This window comes from Kryptolebias marmoratus, linkage group LG11 (assembly GCF_001649575.2).
Source record: "Kryptolebias marmoratus isolate JLee-2015 linkage group LG11, ASM164957v2, whole genome shotgun sequence".
In the NCBI taxonomy this organism is placed as follows: Eukaryota; Metazoa; Chordata; class Actinopteri; order Cyprinodontiformes; family Rivulidae; genus Kryptolebias; species Kryptolebias marmoratus.
The window spans coordinates 14122192-14147837 of record NC_051440.1 but is presented as its reverse complement, the minus strand read 5'-3'; the positions used below and the strand labels follow the sequence as shown (position 1 = coordinate 14147837).

General features: G+C 39.7%; 2 protein-coding genes across 4 annotated transcripts; one reads left to right on the top strand and one right to left on the bottom strand.

Annotated features, from left to right (window-relative positions):
• The first annotated feature begins 12595 nt into the window (after positions 1 to 12595).
• On the top strand, positions 12596 to 22941 carry bnip2 (BCL2 interacting protein 2). 3 transcript variants are annotated; one of them, XM_017406165.3, is made up of 11 exons: positions 12596 to 13507; positions 16747 to 16842; positions 16930 to 16997; positions 17489 to 17665; positions 19243 to 19425; positions 19536 to 19638; positions 19719 to 19850; positions 19974 to 20060; positions 20165 to 20263; positions 20914 to 20949; positions 22146 to 22941. In XM_017406165.3, the coding sequence occupies exons 1-11, from the start codon at positions 13146 to 13148 to the stop codon at positions 22201 to 22203; spliced, it is 1401 nt and encodes a 466-aa protein (XP_017261654.1). In that variant the 5' UTR covers positions 12596 to 13145; the 3' UTR covers positions 22204 to 22941. The 3 variants fall into 3 exon arrangements, with proteins under 3 accessions (XP_017261654.1, XP_017261653.1, XP_017261655.1); XM_017406164.3 differs by having other exon boundaries at positions 12597 to 13507; positions 20914 to 22941; XM_017406166.3 differs by lacking the exon at positions 20914 to 20949 and having other exon boundaries at positions 12599 to 13507.
• Positions 22363 to 24609, bottom strand: LOC108229946 (beta-1,3-galactosyl-O-glycosyl-glycoprotein beta-1,6-N-acetylglucosaminyltransferase 3-like). Its single transcript, XM_017405676.3, has one exon. It carries the CDS (start codon positions 24602 to 24604, stop codon positions 23297 to 23299), a length of 1308 nt encoding a protein of 435 aa, XP_017261165.3. The 5' UTR covers positions 24605 to 24609; the 3' UTR covers positions 22363 to 23296.
• Between the last annotated feature and the right edge of the window lie 1037 nt (positions 24610 to 25646).

Genomic DNA, 25646 nt, shown 5'->3' with positions numbered 1-25646 from the left:
GAGAGACACGAAAGACGGGAGGAAATGAGGGAAAGAGAGAGACATGAATTTTGGATTACCCTGGAGTTCTTTCTCCCCCGAGTTCTGCTTCCAAAATACATTATGAATCTAATGTGCTATTATTCTCTATCACCCTCCTAAGCCTAAAACATCTGTCCTTGGGGTGTGTCTGGTAATAGACAAGGGCTTTCGGACCCTTCGCTAAGACAAGATAGCAGCTCCTATAAGGGCTCTTGACATCCTGCCGACTTAATCTGCAAGTCCTTCTACAAAATCGACATTGACTAGAGAGCAAAGCAATCAGCAGACATGGTGTTACGGAGCATTTATATTGCCACAGCAGTGCTTCCAAACACACTAAAGCCTGACCTTTTGAAGTAAAGGGAATGCATTATTTTAGATTGGCTTTTCCAACTTTATAATACAGTTTTGTTGCCCTTTAAGTTTGTTTTTTTTAGGGCTGGCACATGACAGGTTATGTTACGTGAAAGTTTGGTTCAATTGTGGTTTAGCTGTAGTAACTACTGAGTTTTATTATTTGTGCAAGAGAAAATAGCCACTTTAGAAAAAGATATATAACTGCCACAGAAGTCACAATAGAAAGATGTTTATATTTTAAATAACTTCAAACTACTGTTTTTTTCAGTGTTTCTAAAAGGGTTTGGGTAAACAACCCAGTGTAACAGTTTGGAGATGTGGAAATCTACATCACCAATCTGAGGTTGATCTAAGAGCTATGCATCTACAACAGGTAAGATATTAGCAGTTCATAACTTTTCCACATACAAAGATCTGAATTATCCCTTTTGGGATGAATGAAGACTTTCTGGATTCTGATTCGACCTCAGGCCTGCAAGTATTTCTTATAAATCTGTTGACAGGTTTAGAAGCAATCATTTTTGACAAATCCACAAACAAACTGTTCCAAGCACACAGGCTTTATTTGTTTATTTACTTAGCATTAAAAAAAATGTAAATATTCATGATCTCTTTCTAGACTCGCACCTTCTGTACACATGAAGTCAGAAACTGTTTTTAGTGCTTTATATTTAATTTGTTACCATTTAATCTGACGTAACTGTCCTTCACTTTTAAATGACAAAACCTTGTAGCTTTAAACCTTGTAGCATGGTTTTGATAAAAAGTAATATCAAAACCATGTCACTTCAACACAACGACAATGAAAACAATGCATGGTTTTAGCACAATGCACTGGATAAGGTTTTTTTTTTTCTTGACTACTGATGCCATGCTAATGATACTCATTTCTAACATGAAAGCTTTGTTAATGGAGATAAAGTATTTGATGTTGTACTCCTGCTAATTGAATTAAATCTAGTCAAAGAGCAGAAATATTTGTCTTAAGGGCTTTGGGACCCAAAGCACTGATTATAGATGCATCGCATTTAATGAAAAGAATACGTCCTGGCTCATTTAATATTAAAGAGATGTGTGGGGGGGTACTATGAGTACTCATTAATTTAAGAGAAATATTGTCTCATTTTTGTGCAGGATGGCACAGCAACAACTCTTCTGTTGTAACAGAAACGCCGAGCCTGCTTAAATGGGACGTTTTGTTGCTAAAGAGATGGCGAACAGATGGCCAAAACTGTGGCTCTCACTCCTGTTTCTATAAAGCAATTAAAAGTTTCAGGCTGTTTTTCCCTCCCGTTCGCTCTGAAGTACAGATTGCAAACATGACAAGAGGTCAAATATCTGCAAGGGAAAAAGGAAGGGAACAACTGTTCCATCAAGCTGCTTCGGCCACAGCTGGAGTACACACAAACGAGGTATTCACCTGAACAAAGACTGGTATTCACCCCCACACCCAAGTGAATAATTAGCATAATAATTAAGATAAGATAAGATAAGATAAGATAAGATAAGATAAGATAAGATAAGATAAGATAAGATAAGATAAGATAAGATAAGATAAGATAAGATAAGATTTATTGTCTGTGGCAGAAATTCTCCTTTGACATGTTCTTGTACATTTCACAACATACACAAAAAACCCCAACATAAAACAAAATGAATACATTATTCTCATTAATCAATCACCATTACGCAATGTCTATTTGGTTTTCTTTAAAAACGTTACTGCAGGTGGTACAAATGATTTCTTATAAATATTCTTCCAGGCCAGTGGGACTCTATGGCGCCTGTTTGATGGAAGCGTCTGAAAAAAGCGGTGTAGTGGATGTGATTTACCAGGCTTAAAACAAATCTGCAAACTGCCCTCGCTTGCAACGCCATCAAGAATAAAAGGTGCTGAAAGTGCCTGGGAGGGACAGAGATTAAAGATTATTTCATTATCCTTGGTCTCCTTCAGGCGCAGCTATCTTGTGTTTTATCCTGTCATCCACAGTGGGGTCGTGTGTGTGTGTGTGCGTGTGTGTGTGCAATGGGGTGGGGGGCTCATTTTCCTCCGGCTGGGCAGTTTTGGGAGGCAGGCGTTTGACAGAGAGTGAGCGTTGTTTGATCTGGGAGTGTGCGCTGTCCTTGAGCTTCCTGGACTCTCCGTGTCCACATAACCTCCAGCTACACAGAGTTAGGTTGCGCTAATAGTTATTATTAGCTGCCACGGTGTATTTTTCTTTTAATAAAAACCTGGGATGCAGCGGCAAAACAATTTCAAATTAAGTGTGGACAGGTTCCTATTGACAGAACCTTGAAATTTTCAAAAGGGGCGCCGTTTGTTTCCCAGCGACGTCCATTAAATATATTAAAATTGCCGATGAAAATAGTGGACAACACCTCTCTTGTTTCTGTGGCAGCTTATTGGCTGTGCGTACTTCCTGTTTTGACTTAAGCAATGAAGCAAGTAAGCCTAAGGGTGTTTGCTCTCATAAGAATTACTTAAAGACTTGTCAAGATGCCACAACTCCGTGCCTCAGCTCCCAGGCTCTTTCTGTGTTGGTTATTCAGACTTCCTGTGTGTTTTTGAAATTGCTACAGCAGGTGCAACACATATTAGACCCGGTGAATCAAATATTTGTTTCTGATGCTTAACAAAGTGTATTTTGTGCTTTAATCACAGTAAAACTAGGGGGGGACTCTCAGTAGCATTACAGGGACAAGGCTATAAGTGCTTGAAATGATTGCAGCAATTTGCTAACGCAGGACTACGGAGTGATAACGTTGAAATGCTTTTATGCTACACAAAAGAATTCAGCTGCATGGAAACCGTTTGATAGGATTCCTCTGTGTTTCTATTCAGCGGTGACCAGAATATGTGAATGTCTATGCAAAATCAAGATGAATGTGTGGCTGAAAGAGACATTGGTTGATTATAATACCAACATGACACGCCGCACTTTATCTTCCACCCTGCACTGTTGCCTTATAATGTTACATCATTAGTTTCCCTGACAATGATTTAGCATTCAGCCATCTACCCCATTGACCTGTGCTGTGTTTAAATGTAACCTTCCTTTAGCCTTAGCCATCATTTGTCACCTCCGAGCTGTCACAGACACGCAAATTGGACACAGCCTGGCATGGCCGTTTGGCGGCGAGACACAGAGGGGCTGCGAGAAGAGAACCAGGGCAATCAGCTGCATCTATTACATTTACATGGTCTGGGAAGGCTATACGGTGAGTTGTTCCTGAAAGATTACCGCCTCTAATTTCTTTGGGGAGGGTGGGACCTTGGTTCTGCTGCCAAGCCTGTTTTTCAGGTCAGGGCTCCCTGAATGTTAACTAAGACCCAGGAGTAGGTCAGCACACAGGCCGAGGGACCGCGGGAAAGCCTGGCCATGCTCCTAACCGGTGGCCAGATAAGTCGTGCAGAAAGTCGCCATCCATCTTTGGCACAGTCCTAATGATCCATTTTAGTTAAAGTCTGGGAAAGCTGGTCATGTAGCCCTACATTGGTGCCAATATAAAAACTGAAATCTTTGCCGGCCAAACGTAAGACTCACTTACCCCCTGAAAAAAAAAATCATTTTATATTTCTTTACTAAGAAACAGAACTGTTCATATAAACCCTTGATTGTTTTCTTCTGGGAAGCGCATACAACATTTTCATAAGCAGCTACAAAGGTGCATTCTGCTTTCAGTTTTCAGTCTTACTTTGATCTGAAATAGGGAATTATTTCAACCCCATCTCAAACTGAGACGAGCACTTCAGCTATGTTCCCATTCTCATTGGATTCTTTCTACATTCCAGTACAATTCTGAGTTTTAGCATTCAAAAAAAACTAGATGCATAAAAAACACAAATAAAACATGTTCTCTGAAGCTGTACTCAATGCGTCTCAATTCAGTAACTGTTACAAGGGAAGCAGATCTGTCGAGATGCAAATGCATGCTCTGGTGCAAATGATAAAGCATATCAGTGCTTAAAGCTGCCGTCAAACACATACTGTAATAAACAAAGCACTTTCACACTTCTATTTAAGTGACAAAACTATACAGATGTTTTTGTTATGAGCGATAGTCATTAGAACCACACAGTGCTGCACGTTATCATGTTATCTTGTTCCGTTTGGTTTGCAGTGCAACGGCCAATTAAGAATTACTTCATTATTTGTTAATAAATCAGAGGACTGACTCAAGGGAACATTTCAATGGAAGTTAATTATGCAGTCTGGTATTCTCAAATGTTCTGTGTGACTGTAAAGCTGTTTTGCGCTCCGGTTCCATGTTATATTTGTTTTACTGCCCCCACCATATGCAAGAGCTGTGCATGTTTAGACAATATTAGTGTTATTTATTTAGTCTTGCATTAGTCCCATACCTCACTGAATTCTGTTTCTGTAACACTATGTAGAGAATCCTAAAGTTTGATTCCTTTTTTTTCATAAGCAAAAGGAGTTTTATATTTTCAGCTGATGCTGTGTAACAACTGTAACTACTTTTTTTTACATTTATTGTGCAAAAAGGAAAAACAAATGAGCTTCAAATTAATCTCAATTTTAACAGTGTGTGATCTGAACAGCACGCCTTCTCGTTTTTGTCACCGAGCTGCGCTCTGAAGCTGTCTGTTTTCATGCCTTTCTGAGGTAAATGATGCTTGAACAGCAGGAAGATCGCTAACCATATGGTTTCGTGCAAAAGGTCACCGGTGTTTCTGAGGGTTAATATCAAATGCCCAAGCAGAGACAAGTGGGACCCATGCATATTAATGACAGTATGTATTCCCTTGTGCAAAGAAGCTCAGGGAAGATCATTTTTCTTCTTTGGACAACTGGTAATGTCAGTGCTTTTAGTATTTTAAAAGACAATAAAAGAGTGCTTTGTCTATTTACATGACAGACAAAACACTACTTAATTAACTTTTATGTCATGAAATAAAATAAAAATCTGAACTCATACTTTTTGTTTAACTGTACAAACATTACAAAGGTTACCAACAGAAAATACTTCTTTTTTTAAAAAATTATTATTATTTTGGCTTTCATTTCTTTTACATCGGCAATGGTTGGGATCCATGGATTCTCCTCAGCCGCAACAAAAACTACATTATCTGTGAACTCAAGGCCATTGCAACACGGCAGCCTTTCAAACACTCCCGGAAATCTGCGGAATGTGACCAAAACAACCATCCCTTTTTGTAAGAATTAGCAAAGAGTTATCACTTCTATGACATTAAAAGTCTCTGTGCCAACATGCACTGGAATAATAAAATATTGAAACATCTATGAAACATAAATGTGGGCTCTTGCTACATCTGTCTCTTGCTAATTGAGTTGCTACCAAGAATGTTAGTACTCTAGAGAATAATTTGTCAGTGCAAAAACATCGAACGGACCAATTTATTGGTTGCTGCAGGCTGTGGAGTTCCAACAGTCTTTGATCAACCTTTTTTTAGGTCAGTATCTCTCGAAATACAGAGTGGAAAATTACACAGCAGAGAAAAATACTTCATCTTTTTAAAAGACAGGGAAAAGTATTTTTTTAATTTTTTTTATTTTTGTAGCGCCACTGTTTGGCTGTAATTGTGAATAAATTCTTCACAGGGCTTGAAGCCGGAGAGGGGAAAAAACAGAGATTTTTTGAGCACAATGTTTATTGTTTTGTGTGGCTGGCAGCTTAAACATTTATTGTAAAACAGAGGCAGAAAAAGTAATTATAAGTTTAGATTTTTTTTTTTTTTCAATCACTCACTGGATGTAAGAAGCGTGCTCTGTCAACTTGCGTTCCTGACACACCAACTTAAAGAAAGTGCTTCAAAGAGTTTGTCTCAGCTGAGGGGTTGATCAGTCTTTGATTTTAAAAATAGTCTTGGCATTTTGACACTGCAATTATTAAATGTTTGGTGTCTAAGTTAGGTCTGAAACATCCGTTTTATCTGCACAGAACCAGAACTCCTTTCAGCTTCATATGTGTGTCAGCAATACTTACTTTAAAAAGGGGTTAAAACTTAATCCACAATATCCAAATACAGAACGGCCACAGTCAGATAGAATAATTAATATCTTACCTGTTGTAGATAGATCTTTAAACTACCCCAGTTTGGTGAAACTGAACAGGCAAAACAACAAGAAAAGTGGATTTTTGAAATTCTTGAAGTTTTTGTAAGATTGGCAGCAATCCATTTTGGTCTTGGCCTCATTCAGACTAGCCATCAGCTCATCAATCCAGTTAAAATAAATCTCTGTTCAGACAGTTTCTTAGGGAAGACAGATTTTCTGAAGCTAGTTTTATGTGCTTTTTCTTTAATGTGAGCTAAGAAAACTTCTCATGTTGATGTAACAAATGTACATCTTACTTACCTGAAACACAGTAAACTGAGGTTACTCTTTTAATCCTATGGATTGAAAGGTCACGTACTATTTTCTACAACAAAAGCATCAGTTATGGTACATGAGAGAAATATATAAGACTCTGTCCATGCTACTCTGGATATTTTTTTTTCCAGTTTTTTTTTTTCCTCATTTTTTATTTTTTTTTTCTCCATCCAAACAGTCTAATAAAAACACTGAACTAGCCATGCCACACCACTAGGTGGCAAAAACGTCCGCATTAACAGCATATCAAAGTAAGAAGAGAGAACAGCTTGGCTAAAACAAACACAGCAAAAAAAAAACAGTTTTTACAAACATCCATACACCGCATGTGGACGGGGCCTAAGAGAGTTTTAACGATATAATTTGTGTATACGGATGTTAGTGTGGTTGAGAACGGGCAAAGCTTTCAGTCATCCTGTCTTTTATATATAGTTTGACAGTGAAATACATTGTTCATCGATATCTTACATTTTTATTTCAAAGTTTTCCTGAAGGCCCAACAACCCTGAGCTGTTTGTATGGGGTACCTTTTCCCCTAAAAGTGTACAAAAACTAGAATTACCACTTTTTAAAACTACACTTCAGCATCTAACACTTCTTACCATGAAAACACACAATGATTTATTTTAAACCATTCCACCAGTTTAATCTGACAATAACAGTTTTTTTTTTATTAACAAGCAACTAATTCAGTCTGTCTTATTCTTACCGGCCTCACACGCAGTCTAATAATGTAACACTTAAAATGTACAGTAATGCATTGTTGTGCACTCGGGAGTGCAGCTGGCCTTTTCTCTATTAAGCACATTTTGAGATGATAAAGGTCAAGAGTCTGTGTGCTGATCATCATCTCATCCCATTCATTATAGCTCTGAACGGTCCCTTAGTCACAGAGCTGGAAACTGTTGTTATGCTGGCAGGAAAGGAAATTTTAGGCGTTACATTTAAAAAAAAAAAAAATGCTGAATTGCTTTAATTAATCATGAAATAGAAAAATTCTCCAGTGTCTTCTCAGAAATGCTGTTTCAACACCATGCCACCGCTTTGCTGGTATGTGCCCATAAGAATATAAATGTAGATTTGATTAAAACTCGGCTTTACAGAAAGCCTAAGTGCGCTCCGAAAGACGGCCATAACAGAATATAGATCTGACTCGGCAACAAAGCACCACCGTGTGTCAACAACAATGAGAATGTACTTGCAAGGCAAATACTTGTGCGATGTCACGAAAAAAGCAGATGTGATAATCAAACTGAAATGAGTCAGAAGAACCGTTGCCTCTTTCAGACACGACAGAAACTAAAACATGTTTGCTCGGAATATATCCACACTCCATAGCAGTGAGGTCATGCGATTCATTCCCACTGAAAACATTTCAACAAGCCCCTCAAGATAAGGTAGCAGGTTTTACAGCTCTCTACATCATTAGCTCACACATGTACGGGGTCCCCGAGGACCTTTAATTTGAGTAGGAAAAGTCTGTTCCTTCGCTGTGAGGTTAAAGAGTGGGTGACAAGTGAAGAAAATCACAGCGGAATGCATTAATTAGGTAGACCTAAAAGCATATTTATCAAAGGCTAAGCCATGTGGGGATTATCTGAGAAAGGATCTAATAAAGACAAGACAGGTTAATAGAATAAAAGGCCTTGAATAGAATATGTGCTTATACATAAAATATTAACCTGATCTCGCACATAAACGAATGATTGGGTTGTGCGGATTAAGCGTTACAGCAAGCCGACTCGTGGCGCCCAGAGTGACCTTTACGCGTTTCGAAGGCGACAATTGGCATCTTATGTTCACTCTGATTAAAATGTCAAACCCTCTGACTTCATTCGTCTTTCCACATGAAAATGGCCCAATATTTGCTCAGAACATGATTGCGCGAACATGAATATGCTGATATTCCCCCCCCCCCCCCCCCCCNAATAAATATTTAATGAACTCCCATGATCAGAAAACAGCGGCCCACAGAGGAAACAAACAGCCCGGTGACTCTGACTCTGGCTGAATCATCTAAATGGTGTCAATCAAAAAAACGGAGGGCTTTGTTCCCGGGCAGTGATGACTTATGGTCCCTCGGTGGCGATTGAGACAGACGGAGGCTGATTGAGAGAGCTTATCTTTATGGCGGAGCCGCGGAATTGTTAACAGCATCTGATGGCCTGCGTCCGCCGAGCTGAGTGGGGAAATAAAGCTGCTGGGCTCCAGCTGCCTTGCCATCATTCTCAGAGGTAATGATCTCTGTCTGGCTCAGAGGTAAGTAATAGTCTGCCCCCAGGCTACAGGACGGACGGGGGGGGGGGGGTGACGCAGCATCACGGGCTGAGTTGAACTTGGACAGATGAGCACCAATCAGGTTGTTGCTAAAATAATAAAGAGTTTAACAACAATTGTTGCCAAATCCTGTTTAAGGAACACACACATATATTCATTTTTTTCTATGATCCTGGAATATAATAACAATGGAGCAAGATAAAGCTAAAAGTATTTTTTAAATGACTTTTTGTTCCACTTTTAGCTTATTTATTTCATTTTACTCTTTCAAAAACACACAAAAGGTATTCACGGCTGACCTCGGTCGATTATTCTGCTGTTGTTCTGGCTCAAACAGGACACACATTTAGAGGACAGAGTCAAAAGATCTAGCCCCACTCAATTATCTTTACTGCAATAATTAATCAATTCACTGTGCACATCCGAGTCTCAGAGGCGTCTTTGAGATAATTGTTCTCATTGACTTGAGTAATTATTTGTTTGCTGATTTAATTATTTTCACATTTAGAAAACAAATGAATCCGTGCTGGCGTGCGCTCCAAATTTCTTTCCTTTCGACGTCAGCAGGTAAGAAAATGCAAAAAAAAAGACATGGTGCTATGGATATAAGAGTCAGACTAAAACGCTAATGTTATTACAAGTCCTTTTTGCGGAAGGTCTCCGGAGAAAAGAAATGCAATCTGATTCAGAATTTATGTGATTATGTTTTCTCTTCAAACCTCAGTATGAAGAAGGTCAATAAAATATGAGTTGTTTCCACCTTGAAGCGACAGCACGAACTATATCAAAGGCTAATATTTCTCAGATAGAAGGTTAGCTCTGGGTTACAGACACAGTGTCCTCGATTTGGGACTGGCACGGTGAAAACAGTTGTCGCAGTCCTCACTTTGCACCATCACACGTACGAGTAAGACCTTCCGGCTACTGTTGAAACCCGCACAAATTACGAGGGCCAATTTAATGGCACTCACTACTATTTATCATGCCGTTTTAAATGTTTTGCTCATTTGTTTCCATTAAATATTTCATCTTCCCTTAAATATTCATTTAACTTCCTCTTTAAATTTTTTACCAGTCTCTTTGCAGTTGCTATCTGCCTGCCTCCCTTTTAGGCTTTGCAATCATAAATAATAATTCATCTGCACCAGAAAAAAAAAAGAAAGGAGAGCGATTGCATAAAACATGCACAAAAATCCTTTTTGTCTTTTCTCATTAGTGATATTCTTTTGGGTAGCCTAAATACTTCCCGCTACCTCACTTATGGAAAATGGTTGGGCTTCCTTCTTAACGATTCTGCTTCGCAAATATGATACAACCTCTATTTTTTTGAACCCAGCTTCCGTACATCGTTTCATGATGACATGAGGGGTCTGCTCAGGATGTGCAGGTCTTGCTTTGCTTTAAAAAAAAAAAAAGAGGAATCAAACTTCCTGAATCAAACATTGCAGCTTAAGCTTCGGTGTCAGCATCAGCTGCTGGGCCACAGAGGTTTTAATGTGTAGACAACAATAATGTCATTTTAGGACAGAGATTTTGAAAAACAAAAGCAATGCAACAACATTGTTGCTCTTCTTTTACAATATACAGTTATCTTCTACAGCCTTCTTTCATTTGTAGAATTAACAGAAAAGTAAGAGTAAAAATCACATCAAAATAACATTTTTAATATGACAAATTTGGGTGTTTTTAAATTTTTTTTTTACTTCTTTTTTTTTTCAGGACCTGCTTCGGTGCATAAATTAGTAGTTTGACCTGATTTAATAGAATTACCTTTGTTAAACTGGTGAAATGTGTCTAAATTTGTTAGACAATTTCAGCATGGCTCATTAGCATACAGCGCCACGACGGAAAGCAGAGGGGAGGCATAAACTCTCCATTTTCCTGGATTATCCCTTTGCAATCAGGCCTAATGATCCAGCAGAGCAAATAGCAACGTGTTAATTAGAAATTAAACTGTGTGATCCGCTGCAAAAACCGAGGGAGCCTTCACAAGACGGCATCAATATATTACAGCTTAATATAGATCTCAGCTAGATTAGATGTTTCATTTTGTTTCTTTCAGTGTGGTGTGTAAATAAATTTGCAATTAGACTACCACAATCCCCACCGGACAAACCCTACTGTAATTGTTGGATTGATATGAAGCTGACTGGATAAAATATACAATAAAACCACATCTGAGGGATGAACGCAACCGTACTAGTTTGAGAATTATAAGAATAACTCTGAAACTAATTTACTGTAATTATAACTGAATAACAAAAAGGAGTCAGAAGCATCTTCTTTTTTTTTTGCTAAAATTATATGAAACTGGAAATATAAGTGGAACCACAAATGTTAGATTTCTCCAAACCAGCAACATAAGCTTTACCTTCCACACGAGGTTATGGCAGATTTCTATCAGTGCAGGTTTTCCTCAACACTGGACTGTTTCTACAGGCTTCTGCCGCCACCTAGTGGTGAAAGTCGTTTTCTCAGCGTGAAAGTCAAGTTTGATGGATTAAAGTGGTGAAAATATTTTTAAAAATCTAAATTACTGAAGACACATACTGTAAACCAAATGATCTGACATTAAATGATCTGACATTAAATCAGAAATATAGTTATATATGAAATGTGTACAAAGAAAATACAAACTTAAACAAGATATAAGTAACTTACAACCAAAAAGAGACAAAGTGCCAATAGAGATGATAATATCCATTTATCCAGCCATTTTGTTGATGTTTTTGTTGCTGTATTTTTAATGGGTGTTTAAAGTAACAGATTTTACACTGATGTATGTTGTAGGTCTCATAGGTGTTATAAATTGTGTTACAATATATTTCTCACTTACCAGTTCACCCGCTTCGATGCTAAACAGAGGCAAAACATCCATCATCTGTACTGGATTAATCCTGTTCAGGGCCGGGGGAAGCTGGTGCCTATATTCAGCAGTGAATGTGAGGGTACATCCTGCACAAAAAAAAAAAAAGGATTGATACAAAACTAAACAACCACAAAAGCAAGAATATAAGGAAGTTCAAAATTCTAAAATTAATCTTAGCACTTGGATAACTTTGAAACCACTCTATATTGTTTGCGTTGTGTGTTTTCTGCCTTAGTTTGGAAATTTATTGAGAAATTTTGCAACACTAAATGTCTACAGAGCACCTCCATTTTTTTTCTCTATTGGTTTAATACATTAGAGATTTGCTCCTTAAATATCAACCTTTGATGAGCTCTAAATCCTGAACAAGTGTTGGAATCTGTGCAGGAAAAAAGACAGAAAATAGATGTAAAACAATACCTTGAAGTGCTTATATGAGTAAAAACAAAAACAACCAAAATCAAATAAAACAACTATGAAAACAAAATTTATATGTATTTAATGTAATGCAGACTACAATCATGAAATAATACCATAAACAAGCAATAGAGAGTTTGGTATAACAAGATGAATTCTAGTATAAAAATAACTTTAAAATAGGACCAAAGGTGCCTTTTTGTGTCCGGGGGGCTCCTGACGAATTTGCGCCCAAGGACCGAATATTTCTAAAACCGTCTATGGTCAAAAGGGAAACTTGTAATTAAACCAAACGCTCGATCCATTTTTTTTTTTGGAAGCGATCAAAAGATTGTCCTAATATTGTGTCTTGGCTGATAATGTACATTCGAGCTTGTGGGGAGGTGTCATTTGCTTTAGCTACGGGCTAAAGTTAGCTTACCGTAGCCGAAAAGTGACTAAGGTTTGTAACAGTTACGTCGAGCCGGAGAGAGCCGAGCATTGTGACTTGGAGGAAGGAAGCGAGCAAGGAAGGAAGGAAACTTGCTCGGTGGGATTGCTGCGCACCGCCGTGCTGTTTATGCAAAGCCAGCGCACCTTTGGATCGCCAACCTCGAACTGCGACGCGTTCGGAAAGGGCGACCAAATCCGAGGACCCTGTCTGCGCTACATTTTGCCCCATTTCGGTTCTTTAGACATGTTGTTAGTTAGCACCGCGAGGCGTTAGCGGCGCGTCTTACCGCGGCTAGCTGTACAGTGGGCGAAAGCTAGCCCCGCTAGCACCAAACTTCGGAAGAAGTTGGGCTTCTGTTTTTTTCTGCCTCGTTAACACCAGCAGACGTTGTCCTTTTTGTTTAAATAATAAGCTCATGGCATCGGATGTGATAGAGAATGAAGCTGTTTTGACGGGTGCAAGCGACGCGGGTTTGAACAATAGCAGCCGAGATGTTGTCCCACCCAGCAGGACTCGCGGAGATTTGGGACACAGCAGACAGACACCCAGCAGCCCCTCATCTTCCGCAGCGCCGGGAGGAGCGGGCGACGAGCAGGTCGGCGCGGCTTCTGCCGCTGGAAACGGCGAGGAGGGGTTTCGAGGAAGTCTGACCGAGACGGGAGGCGCGCCTCGGGGGAGGACGGCAGCCCCAGGGAAAGTGCCGAAGCAGCCGGGAGGAAGAAGCTCGACCCCGGTCAGCCTTCCGCAGCCACGCTCCCCACCTGGACCCACAGGAAGGTCTGTAGTTTTTGGAGTTAGGCTGACAGGTTTAGCCAAATACCTATCTGTTAACTCTGTCCTCCAAGACTCCACGGTTTGAGTCAGATGTTGACATTACTGTGTGCTCTTGATCATTTGAGAGCTGTTTAAAAAGCAGAAAGTCTGCGGGGGGCTTTATGGATATTAAACTCCTTCAAAGTGAAGATCCTGCATGATTCAGATGGCTTTTCTTGTGCACAAAATGTCATACACTAACCTTCCCAGTCTAATGTTACTGATGTTAAAAGTGTAATTCAATTCAGTTTCATTATATAGCATCAGTTCACAACAAAAAGTCATCTCAGGTTACTGTACTAAAACGTTCACGTACTTTCTAAGAATCAAGTTAGTAAAAGTTATCTAGCTAAGGAAGCCAGCAGGTACATCGTCACAGTCTCCCATCCTGAGCAGCACATTGGTGACAGTGGAAAGGAAAAACTCTCTTTGAGCAGAACCAGAACCAGGCTCCGGACGGGTAGCCATCTGCCTCGACCTGCTGGGGTTAGAGAGGACAGGAAAGAGACGCAGACAGATACAGAATGACTTTTCCAGGTGGAGTTTCAATGGGAAGAAAGACAAAGAAGAACAAATGTTATTGGTAGAAATAATTACAGAGTAGAGAGAGTAGAGATGGCAGCAGAGTGAAGAAATGTGGTCAGTTTGTCCTCCAGCAGTCTAAGACTTTAGCAACATAACTAATGGATATCTCAGGAAACCCAAACCAACCCTAACTATAGGATTTATCTAAAAGGAAAGTCTTAAATCTGGTCTTAAAAGTAGATAGGGTGTCAGCCTCTCGGACAGAAATTGGAAGCTGATATCACAGGAGAGGAGCCTGAAACTGAAAGCTCTGCCTCCTGTAATACTTTCAGAAACTATAGGAACCACAAGTAAACCTGCAGTCTGAGAACAAAGTGCTCTGTTAGGAACATACGGACCAATACAATCTTAAAGCATGTATTTAAAAAGTTTAGAAACTATTAAGCGTGTATAAAGAAACTGTTATTTAAACTTGTCGTAACATTATCATCTTAGGAATAAAAAGTTATGTACTTCAGCAAAGGAAAACAGTACAACTCAAGTCCTCAAAGATTAATTACAAACAAAGCTGTGAACAGCTGTCATCAGTATAGACAACCTGTTAAGTAATCATCTTAACCAGAGAGACGTGTCACTGTTATTCTGTGTGTATTATGACTTGATCCTGACCGGATCTTAGTGTTAGTCACTCACGTCCACAGAGTCTGGATAATGCAAACAGACACCAAATTAACTGTTTTCAACCTAAAGGTTTTTAACAAACACAGAAGTTATCAATGAGGAGATTGTCCTTAAAGCCACCAAAAGGCTTAAACTTATTTTTTATTTAATTGTTTTAGTTTGTTGTGATGCTGCTGAGATGCTGTTGCAACAATCACTGGTTTTATGTGGCCGTAGAATACTGACAGAAAAAGTTTTTGGGCACTTTTCTTTTTTTATTATGTGCTTCTAAAGAGTAGTAATAGTTCTCAACGATTTAAAACTTTATATATATAATTTAGAATTTCTTTTCAGTTCAGTCCTCGTAATAAACCACTTTCAGACAAGTATCTTCTTTTTGTTTGAAGTCGATGAACATAAATGACTCATGAATCTTTCAGGCAAAATGAAAAGCGACTACTCAGGCAATAAACAAAGTGTTGTGTTTACACATAACAAAACGAGCAAAGAACCATGTGTGAGTGCTATTTATTTTTTAATTTTTTTAAACTCTAGCTGTCAACATTAATAAGTCATTGTGGGATCATCTTGACAGGGAACGAAACAAAAGAGGAATTTTCTGAATGTTTTAGAAAAACGTTTCTGAAAACTGCTTAAAGAAATTCCAAGAAAGCTTGGCTCGGAGAGTTTAAAACTTAAAGTCGTTTAGGCCAGACATTGGCTTTCAAGCTTATTGGAAATCCGTCTGTTTTGACCTCATAGACTGCATTTTATTTTATCTTTGTATATATAACTAATATAAAATCATGCACGTTAGGCTGCCTTCAAGCCCAGGCCTCCCTTGATTTGCCCGCTTTAAAGGTTGATAAATAAACAAATAAAATATAAACCTGTGGAAATTTCAAGCAGTTATTGAATGGTGTGAAATAGAAGCGTGTTAGCTTTAAAAACGGAGGCTGATTTCTGGTTCATATTTTGCAGAATGACATTCCACCGATGCCCATGTGTCTGTATCTGTTATAGAGGCGAAGTGCGCGGATTTATGATCAGAATCAGTGCTCCTGTTCCTCTAAAATTGCGCCCGGTGTTGTAAACTGTTCACCAGCGGCGTGCCGTAACGTTGCGACGGTCATTTAAACTGTCCTCCTCTTAGTTTGACTTTCTAATGTAGGCAAAGCAGCTTCCGCCTCCGCGGCCCGTGGATCTGGATCGCAGGCTTTCCTGTTCAGGAATCCACATTCCCACTGCGGCTCGTTTCCAGTGTTACGCGGAGATTAGCTCCGTGTGGCAAAACGGCTCAACTGATGTCTTTCTGAAATGTTAAACGCAGACGTGTGGGGCGCCTACATGTGGAAGCAGAAACATGTTGTGTGTTTCTGCATCAAAGGGGGGCTTTGTGCAGCAGGGCCACAGATACGATGGTCGGCATTAACCTTAGTGGTTTCAGAACAAGCCTGTAAGCGTCTTAAGAAGCCAGTTACCTGATTATGAGTCCACTTCCAAGCTGTAACTGAGAGTAGGTTCTTTACCATGGGACCAAATGTACTGCATTTCCATTAGCAGCACAAAGCATCTGTCAGCTGATCAGGTATTACTGTATTTTTCTTAGGATCAGCTTTTTTGATATAAATAACAAAGTTAAACTGTGTGTTTTGCTGTCATTACATCTATTTTTATGACAACAAAAAAAATGCACAACTGTAGTTCCAGAGTTATAGTAAATACGATGAACGTTTTGCAATATGAAATTTAAACCAATGAGTAAATTTCATATTATATGTTTTGTTATATAGCTATGAGACATTGATTTTTAAAGTCGAAAACAAATGTTGCCTTGACATTTCGTCTGTGAACTTTAAGAAAAACGACATCCAAACAGCCCGATTTCACGGATTATCTCCGGCCTCTGCTCTGAAGTCCCGGCATAATTTGCGATGCAAAAAGACTTAATTGGAGCAATAAGACCGTGAACTGTGAAAAGCTGAACCCTGTTTTGTCTCCACCAACACCACCACCAGTCTGGAGCGCCAAGAGTCAGTCGCCACGACAGAGGCACGTTTGAGAATGGAGGGGGTTGAACTTAAGGAAGAGTGGCAAGACGAAGACTTTCCACGGTACGGTCAAAAACAGCCCCGGGCTCTGTATCACATGCTGGTGTTTTCAGAGGTGATGAATCCTAATTATTTCTGATGAACCATTAGGCCCCTCCCGGAGGAAGAGGAGCTTGAAGATCAGTTTTTTGCTGGAACCTCTGAAGAAGGCGACACTGGTAATCAAAACTCGACGCCACATACTGCACATTACTGCAAAGTAAAAAAAAAAACTTGTGTGTTTTCATCTTTGTCTCGCATGACTTCATGTTCGGAGTGCTGAGGGCTGCTGTTTGTTCTTGTTTGCACCTTCTGAAGTTCAGATAATACTAAGATGGGAGATCAGCCGTCTCAGTCGGATTAATCATTACTTTCAAATCTTTTTGGGGGCATTTTTGTTTCTGAGCAGGTAATAGTGCAACAAAAACACTGAAAAGGCGCTGAATGTGTAACAATTGAGGGGACTGAACCTTTAAACTTGCTAAATGTTTTTGCATGAGCAAACCATTGGGTTTTGTTTACAGCATCTTAAATTGGGGAGAAGCTAAATAAGGATGCCTTAACTACAATTATTATGACTTGAAGGAAAAATAAAAAGTAAACTCAACCTTATTCTGTTCTCTCAAAAAAAAAAAAAATAGCTCAACTAACACTTTGCTCTGTGTCGTAGGCTATGCGGTGAACCGTGACAAGAAGACTAAGAAAAAACTGGCCGCCCCGGACATCAGCCTGAGACTGGACCGAAGTGAAGGCTCTGTTCTCTCCGATGAGCTGGACGAGAGCACAGAACTGGACCTCGACGCAATAGACACGCCGTCTGACAACAGTAATGAGTTCGAGTGGGAAGGTAGGGAGTTGTTATGGAGCAAAATGAAGAATCTCTGCTGTAGCGCTAACATGGTAGCATTCGATCCCCTTTGTTTGTTTTTCTTTTTTAGTAACGCAACATATTGAAACATTACATTATAACGTGTTGAATGCTAAGAACCTTACACATTGGGCCCAGTTGTGGAGAAATGTGTGTGTAGTTTAATGGGCAGCTTGTAGAAGAAAGGCAGAATGGTCTTTTTTTTTTAACGTTGGTTCCTTACATCTACGGACGTTTTCTTTCCCTGCTTTTTACAGGTTTGCTCAGGCATCTTACTGCCTCAGCCTGCTGTTGAATACGCTTTTGTTGTTTCTGTGTTTCCTCATTGCCACCTCTTCCTCTTTTTGACTTGGAAGACATGTTTCCCTTGCCTGCCTTGAAACAGGCTGCAGGCCAGCAGCAGGTTTCTCTCTCTTCCGTGTGGTAAGGGCTCCTGGACAAGATTCATTCTTCCATTTTTTTTTTTTTTCTTTTCTTTGCCCCACAAAATACAAGTCAATCAGCCCCTGTTCTAATCATGTGTTCAGCTGTTCAAACGAATGCTTCCCCCTACCCCCTTCATGCTTCATTCCCTTTCATTTTCACTTTGCTCACGCCTTTTTTTCCTTATTTCAAATTTGCCTTCATATGACGAAAAGATGGCAGCTTGTTACCCTAAAACAGGCTTTTCTTTTAATGTTTATGCTGTTTGGTTTTTAGTCATTTAAATACTTGATATTGAAAACTAAACTCAAGCAAATACGAGAATCTGAAAACTTTATCGATCCCCGTTGAGTTGTTCTTTTTCTTGCAGTTGCTCAGCACGGTCGGGAAAAAGAGGGACAGACAACGGGGCAGCAAAACGTGGCTTCTCTTCGGTCGTGCGTTTCATTGGGGGATCTTTTAAATTTGCAAGCGTGCAGATAATTGACTAAATAACGAGGAGCTGGTATCTGAGAAGCGATGAGATTTCAATATCAGTATCTTAAAAACAAAAAAAAAAAAGTATTCCGCTATCTTGAATTTAGCATATTTTGAGATTACAGAAAAAACAATCAGACGTGTCAGTGTGATTTGCTTTTTTTCCCGTTTTGATTCTGCTTGTTGCATGCTTTTACATACATGATCATTTCAGTACTTTATTCGGCAATATGCGGCTATAAATTTGTAAAAAATTAAAAAAAAAATGCCCAGAAATCACTGGGAATCTGTTGAATGGTGTGTTGCCATTTTTAAAACGTTTACAGTATATTATGACAGAGGTCTTTTCCCACCCTCTGTAAATTGTTGCCTTCTCTTTTTGAAATAGAAGATAACAGGCAGCGTTGAAGTGAAGACGTAAAATGTGGTGTTTAATTTGAAGGGGGGGGATAAAGCATGCTCGTTGAGATACACAAAGAATAAAACCAATAAATGTTGTGCACTTGATTGAAAAGCGAAAAAGTGATCTAAAAAAAATTCTCCAACGTGTTTGATTTAAAAACTGATCAGATTTTGATCCCACCCAAGTTCTTTAGTGGCGAAGCTGTTCCCTTAAACTTCTCCCCATTTTGTTTTTGTTTTTTTATATTCCTCAGACGATCTTCCGAAGCCAAAACCCACAGAGCTGCTTCAGAAAGGCATGGAGACGGTTCACGAATATTCAGCGTCAGAGGAGCGAGAGGAGGGTCGACGATGGCGGCTGTTCCGTATTGGAGACCAGGATCACAAAGTCGACATGAAGGCCATTGAGCCCTACAAGAGAGTTATCAGTCATGGGGGTCAGTGCTGTTCATGACAGTCCACTGAGTTGGTTTTTGTTTTGTTTTTTTCATCCGGTATATTTCTCTGTTTCTTATTTTCGATTTAAAATGCCTTCATTCTTCTCCAGGTTACTATGGAGACGGTTTGAATGCCATAATTGTGTTTGCCGTGTGCTTTATGCCCGAGAGCAGTCAACCAAACTACCGATACATCATGGACAATTTATTCAAGTGAGTCTATCTGAACGATTCGAGCCCTGTGAGCGTAACATTGAAGAGCCAACGCCGATGAGGGCCTTTCCTGTTTTCAGGTACGTCATCGGCACACTGGAGCTGTTGGTCGCTGAGAATTACATGATTGTTTACTTAAACGGGGCGACTTCTCGGAAGAAGATGCCAACCGTCGGCTGGCTCAGAAAGTGCTACCAGCAGATTGATAGGAGGTGAGTCTAAAGTGTCTCAACCCTCAAAACAAGCACGGTTTACTATGAACAAATAATTCACTTTACTCTCTTCTGAGGCTAAGTTAACTGTTTTTTTTCCCTTCACATCTTTATTTTTCACAGATTACGGAAGAACTTAAAGTCGCTGATAATTGTACACCCATCCTGGTTTATCCGCACCCTCTTGGCACTGACAAAACCTTTCATAAGGTACCTGAAACGGTTAAAGCGTCGCAAGTACGATACGTGCGATAACGTCTTTTTTTTTCTTTTGGTAATAATTGGGTCTTTCTCTGTTATTTTTTTTTTTACAGCTCCAAATTTAGTCAGAAAATCAAGTACGTGTACAGCTTGACAGACCTGGCTGAGCTTGTTCCAATGGAGTACGTGTCCATACCAGATTGTATCAAACAGTGAGTATGTCAGCACATCGAGCTGAAGTCGGGGTCAAAGCTGTGTCCTCCGACTCCATTTAAATACTGGGTAAAATCAGATTATTTGTTCTTGTTGTGAAATCGCTACTTTTCACATTGTCACATGTGATTGCTGCCAATAAGATGTTTCCAATGATAGGATTTGTGATCAGTGGAGGCTTTTATTTTGTGTCTGTCAATTATTCATACTCAAGTAAAGTTAGTAGTAAAGTTGAAAAGTCCTGAAGTTGTTCCTTAGTTGACAAAGAAAATCTGTATTACCAAACTCTGTAATAGGCAAACAGTCCTTTTAAGATGAGCACAAATGCTCAAATTAGACATTTCATTTGCTTTAGTTTACTTTAGTTGCTGTAGAGTTCTTTACTCATCAAGTATCAGTGAGATTTGATTTAGCTAAATTTGTTTAAAGTACTTTTTTTTTTTTTTAAGCCAGAATGCTTTTAAGATAGAAGAAAAAAAAATCAGTCTCAGGCCTTCTGTGGCTCAACATGTCGTCACTGCCAAAACCCACCATGTCCCAGTTACGCCTCAGGAAGGAGTTTTGCTGTTTCTGATTTGTTGGCTGTGTAGTTTTTTTTTTTTTTTTTTCCTCTGCTTAAACCAGTTTTCCTGCCCTTCCCCGTCTTAAGGTTTGACGCTGAAAAAAATAGGAAAAGCCACGACAGGTATACGCACTCACACGAAGGTCCAAGCTCTGCATCTTTGCACTCCATCACAACTAACAATGAAATGATTAGGTGGCTTACAGAAATTCACCAAGTCACCTGTGAGCTTCCATATTTTGAAGCCGAGTCATTTTCTGTACCTTAACGGCCAAAAAGGAGCAATTCCAAGGAAAGTTGGCGACTTAAAATAGGTGGCTTGGTGATTGTTTAACCAACTGCATTTCTCGCCGAAGCACTGTTAATTAGAGCTTTATGTTTTGTGCGAAAACTTGAGATTTTATATTTCAGGTTGTCTGTACTCCTGGTGATGTTAGCTTGTCACCCAGCCTAGTATCAACAAGTTTAAATAGTTTAGAGGAAGCTGATTGTTGTGTAAGCTGTCGCTCTTACTGACACGTGTCCCGCAAATACAACTGCTTTAGAGTTCGATGTGCCTGATTGTGTTTGTATAGATGGAAGGAAGTAGCTTGTCTTAGTCACTGTGGTGTGTTTGTGTGTGTGTGTGTGCGTGATTGCATTGATGCACATTAACCTCGTCCTCGGTAACTGACCTTCACCGAACGCTCGGCTTGTTCACTCTCTCTCTCAGCTCTTTGCATGACTCTCTGCGCTCCCGCTCCCCCCTCCACCCACTGATATTTAGTAACTGCCAGAGAGCTCTTTGTCAGCTTCGCTCATGCACACTGAGGCACTCTGCTTTTTACTGACAAGTCAAGAATGCATATTGATAAGTTAGCTTACGCACTTCAAGGCTGATGATGATTGCAGACGACCTGTAAGGCTGCAAGAGCTGCCTTGTGAGGTTATTTCTGACGTCTGGCATATTTTCGGAACAAACTCCAGAACAGATGTCTTAAAGCTCGGCACACTCTTGACTTTTGTCAAGAAAAAGGCATTTTAGGCCTATAATTATGTTACGATTTTTCTACACAGTGTGGAGAAAGTTGCAGATAATGACAACAGATTTTACAGAGAACAGATTTGACCTGTTTGGGTTTCTTATTTTTTTGGGTTGGTAAATTGATCAAGGCGTTCACCTTTTAATGTTTTCATTGTGCACAGAAATATCCTCGCCCCAAGAGTGCGTTTAGTGGAACTGTGTGAGGACGCTGATCACATTTCAGGATGTTCGTGACCACCGTAGTAAGCCGATCCAAGTCTCACAGCTATTCCATGGCTCCTTCTCGTGTCCGCAGGATCGACCAGGATATGCACAGGAAAGTGGAGACCGTTGCCGCCGCTGTTCCGGAGTGACGCGCTCACGCCCTGCAGGACAAGGAGGCGGGAACCACGCGGAACGTTTCGAACACGCACCGCTCGTGTGTTTCTGCTCTGGTCGATGTGACAGAAACCTCTGCTGCATCAGGAAAAAAGTGCCTTTTTGAATCAATGCTGTCTGTTACATCGTCAGACTTTTTTTTTTTTTTTTTGTCGAACAGTTTAATCCTTAGCATTTTGTCCACATGCTGTCCAAAATATTTAAATTTTCTTTTCTCTTTTTTATTTTTCCTCCAGCTAATCTTGTATAAACTGTCAGACTTGGCTCATCGGTGTACCACATTTACTGCTGTATGTATACTTTATTTAACGCACTCTGTTACAAGCGGTTGACGCATGTTCTGCTTTATTGCATTTAAATATATATATTTATATACAAAAAAAAAGGCAACAAAGGAGAGAAATTAATTTATTTTTATGGTCTGATTTTTAAACTGCTTTTTAGTTCTCTGACTCACTGAGTGGCATTTTTATGGAAAGTTTTGACAGCACTTTTTTCACTGTTAACTGCTAATGTTGTCTGTTGAAATCAGGGGGAATTAAACTTGATTCGGGTTTTTTGTTTGTTTTTTGTTTTTGCCCCTCTCATAAATTTGCCCTTTTATTTTTTTTTATTTGGGGGGAGGGGTGAGCATTTGTAAAAGCAGTCTGAAACAATCAGTCAAAAATATATTTCTTGTCATTATTTTTTTTCAGTAAAGCTAAGAATCATCACTTTTGCTGTGTGTTTTTTTGACTTCTTTTAGTGGGAGAAGAAAATTATGATCACACACCAACAAGATCTTTAACCCAACACCTCAGATATTTAAGCAAAAACATGACTTTTATTAAAGGATTTGCTGCAGATCTGATAGAGATCAGTAATGTCTTCAACAGTAACATTTTCATTTAATTACCACTTTATTGAACCAAAAAATTATAGAATTTATTGAAATCATTAAGGCATATTTTAATCATGACTTAAAATAACATCTTAACACTAATAAACATCACAGGTTTTTAGAAACTAGTCTAAAAATAACAAATATTCCACACAGTATCTGAAATGTTTCAGACGTTATAAAGCCTTTTAGGTGTTATGAAGTAGGTCTGAATAAGCAGGGGCTGACAGGGGGTCGTGACCTAAGGCTCTGAAACGCAGAATTGACTCCAAACACCTGATGGGAACTTCGTCAACTTCAGGATCAAACTTATTTGCCAAGAGCTGCTGTTGTCTCAGGAGCCACAGGAGGTCACCGGCTCCATACACACACACTTCTCTCCTGTACACCCCTTTGCACGGGTAGTAGGGGGCTCCTTTCTCGACGTCACCTGCTAAAAAAACCCACTTCACCACACGGACCAGAGCTAACCTGTCTGACAGATCGTACAAGGAGTGAGCAGGCGTTGAGAAGGGAACAGAAGGGATCCTCTGCAGAGTTGCCCAGAAGTGCTCATCGGGGATGAATGTGTCTTTCTCCCACTCTATAAAATCCTGCAGGTCTTTGGCGTTGGCCTCTATCAAAGTTTTCACAAAGAGCCTCGAGACCACGAAGTAGGCACTTCCTTGGAACATGGGGACGCTGATGGGTGGGGGACTCTTCTTTTCCTTTGTCGGTGTGACAGTGTCGGTGACGTTGTGATGAAACTGCCAGCGTTTTTTCTTATGCTCCATTGTGGGCACAGATTCCAAGTTGTTTCTGCCGTTTAGGGCTTTTAGGGCCGTCACCATCTCTCTGTTTGTCTTGAGGGGAAAGTCTGTCCCACAGGTGTTAAGCAGATATTTCCACGGCACATGAGACTTCAGCAGATCCTCCATGCAGTTCAGATCTGCCTGGACTCTGGACCAAGAAGCATATAGGACATTTTCTATTTTACTGGCGATGAATATATTAGGAAAGCAGGAAACTATACCCTTCACAGCTCTCTGATATTCCGGAGGGGATTTCTGATCCACATGTACGCAGTAGATGTTCTGAGGAGCATAAATAGCTCGTAGGAGTCGCTCAAACATCTCAATCTTCTCATGGATCACCATAGAGAATGCAATAGGGAAGTTATTCTCCTCCTCACTAAGAGGCACTGTAATGTAGCTCCTGTTCCTAATGTAAGCTGCACAGTCCTCTGTAGCGTTGATGTAGAAGTCCTCAGACAAAGAAGTTTCCCTCGTGGATGCTAGAAGACCTTCCAAGTTGGTTTTCTTCCGTTCAACGTTTCCACTGATGATAGCCAAACAGCTGGGCAGATTCTCAGAGAACTGCTGTGGTAAATGGTGTTTAGAGAATAACTCTCTCCTATGGGCAGTTTTCCATAACACAGCAACAAGAATCATACCCAAGGGGATGAATAAGACAGTCTTCCGCGTCATCTTTGTCTTTAGAAAGCTTGTCCATGCCATTTTTCTTTGTTTGAAGTTGCAAGAGCTGTTGTGTCTGCAGTTCGGTGTTTGAGGGAGAAGCACCCGATCTTGTGAGTCACTTATCTGTAGAGGTGTGTCAGACTAAGCTGTGGCAGGAGGGCCTTCTGTGTGACTTCCTGTAAGCTCCTGTTGAAGCCCGAACAACTGCAGATCAAATCTGCAATGTCATATCTATCAGTGTTTTGGTTCGTTTCTCTGAGGTCAATGTCACAGCATGCAGTGTGGGTTTGATTTTGTCTTCTTGGAGTCAAAATGTCTGCTTTATTCTAAATTATGATTATCTGCAAGAACCTTGTCTGCTCAGGCTTTTGTGTGCGCGCGTGTGTGTCTAACGTCAAGAGGATGTGTAAAAGCACGAGTCTGACGCTGGGAAAGAAGCAACACAGTCCAAACTGTGTACCGAATGTTTTTAGTTTGTCTAATGATTAAAATGTGTCTCTAGTTGATTTTCTATGTCCTTTGATTATTAATGAAGTAAAAAGAAGTAAATAAATAAAAACACAATAATCTGTCTAATTTTGAATCTTTGAATTAATACAGTAAAAACAAACAAAATGATGTTATAAAAACAGAAGGCATATAAAACTGTTTGGGTTTTTTTCGTGTTGCACACATTTTTAAATATTTTGTTTATACTAACATTTTCAATAAATCATGCCGACTGTACTCACTGGCCCTTAGTCTCACAAATATCCTACTGATTGTTTAAGAATAAGTTTTAATAGAATATTTAAGCATTTACACAAATAAGGGTAGTTTTTTTCATTTCTTATCAAAACATGCCTATTCTGATTCAGATACAGGCAGTTTGTAAAATAAATCTATGCATCCCAGTATAAAAAATAAGAATAGCAAACCAAAATATTCCTCTTTTCTTCTAGATGTCAGCTAAGCTACATATTTTTTTATCAGGATCTTCCACCCACCCCTGTGTCAAGCTGCGGTTTCACCCTGCTTTAAATCTATATTCGTCCCCCTTCCCCAAAAAAGAACTTCCACCATCAGCAGCTTCGTTGACCAC

Excerpts from the sequence above, each read along its gene's own strand:
- bnip2 (XM_017406164.3), top strand. The coding sequence starts at position 13,146 with ATGGCATCGGATGTGATAGAGAATGAAGCTGTTTTGACGGGTGCAAGC. Across the intron at positions 16,843-16,929 it reads CAAGACGAAGACTTTCCACG|GCCCCTCCCGGAGGAAGAGG; the intron begins GTACGGTCAAAA and ends ATGAACCATTAG. Across the intron at positions 19,639-19,718 it reads ATCATGGACAATTTATTCAA|GTACGTCATCGGCACACTGG; the intron begins GTGAGTCTATCT and ends TCCTGTTTTCAG.
- LOC108229946 (XM_017405676.3), bottom strand. The coding sequence starts at position 24,604 with ATGGCATGGACAAGCTTTCTAAAGACAAAGATGACGCGGAAGACTGTC.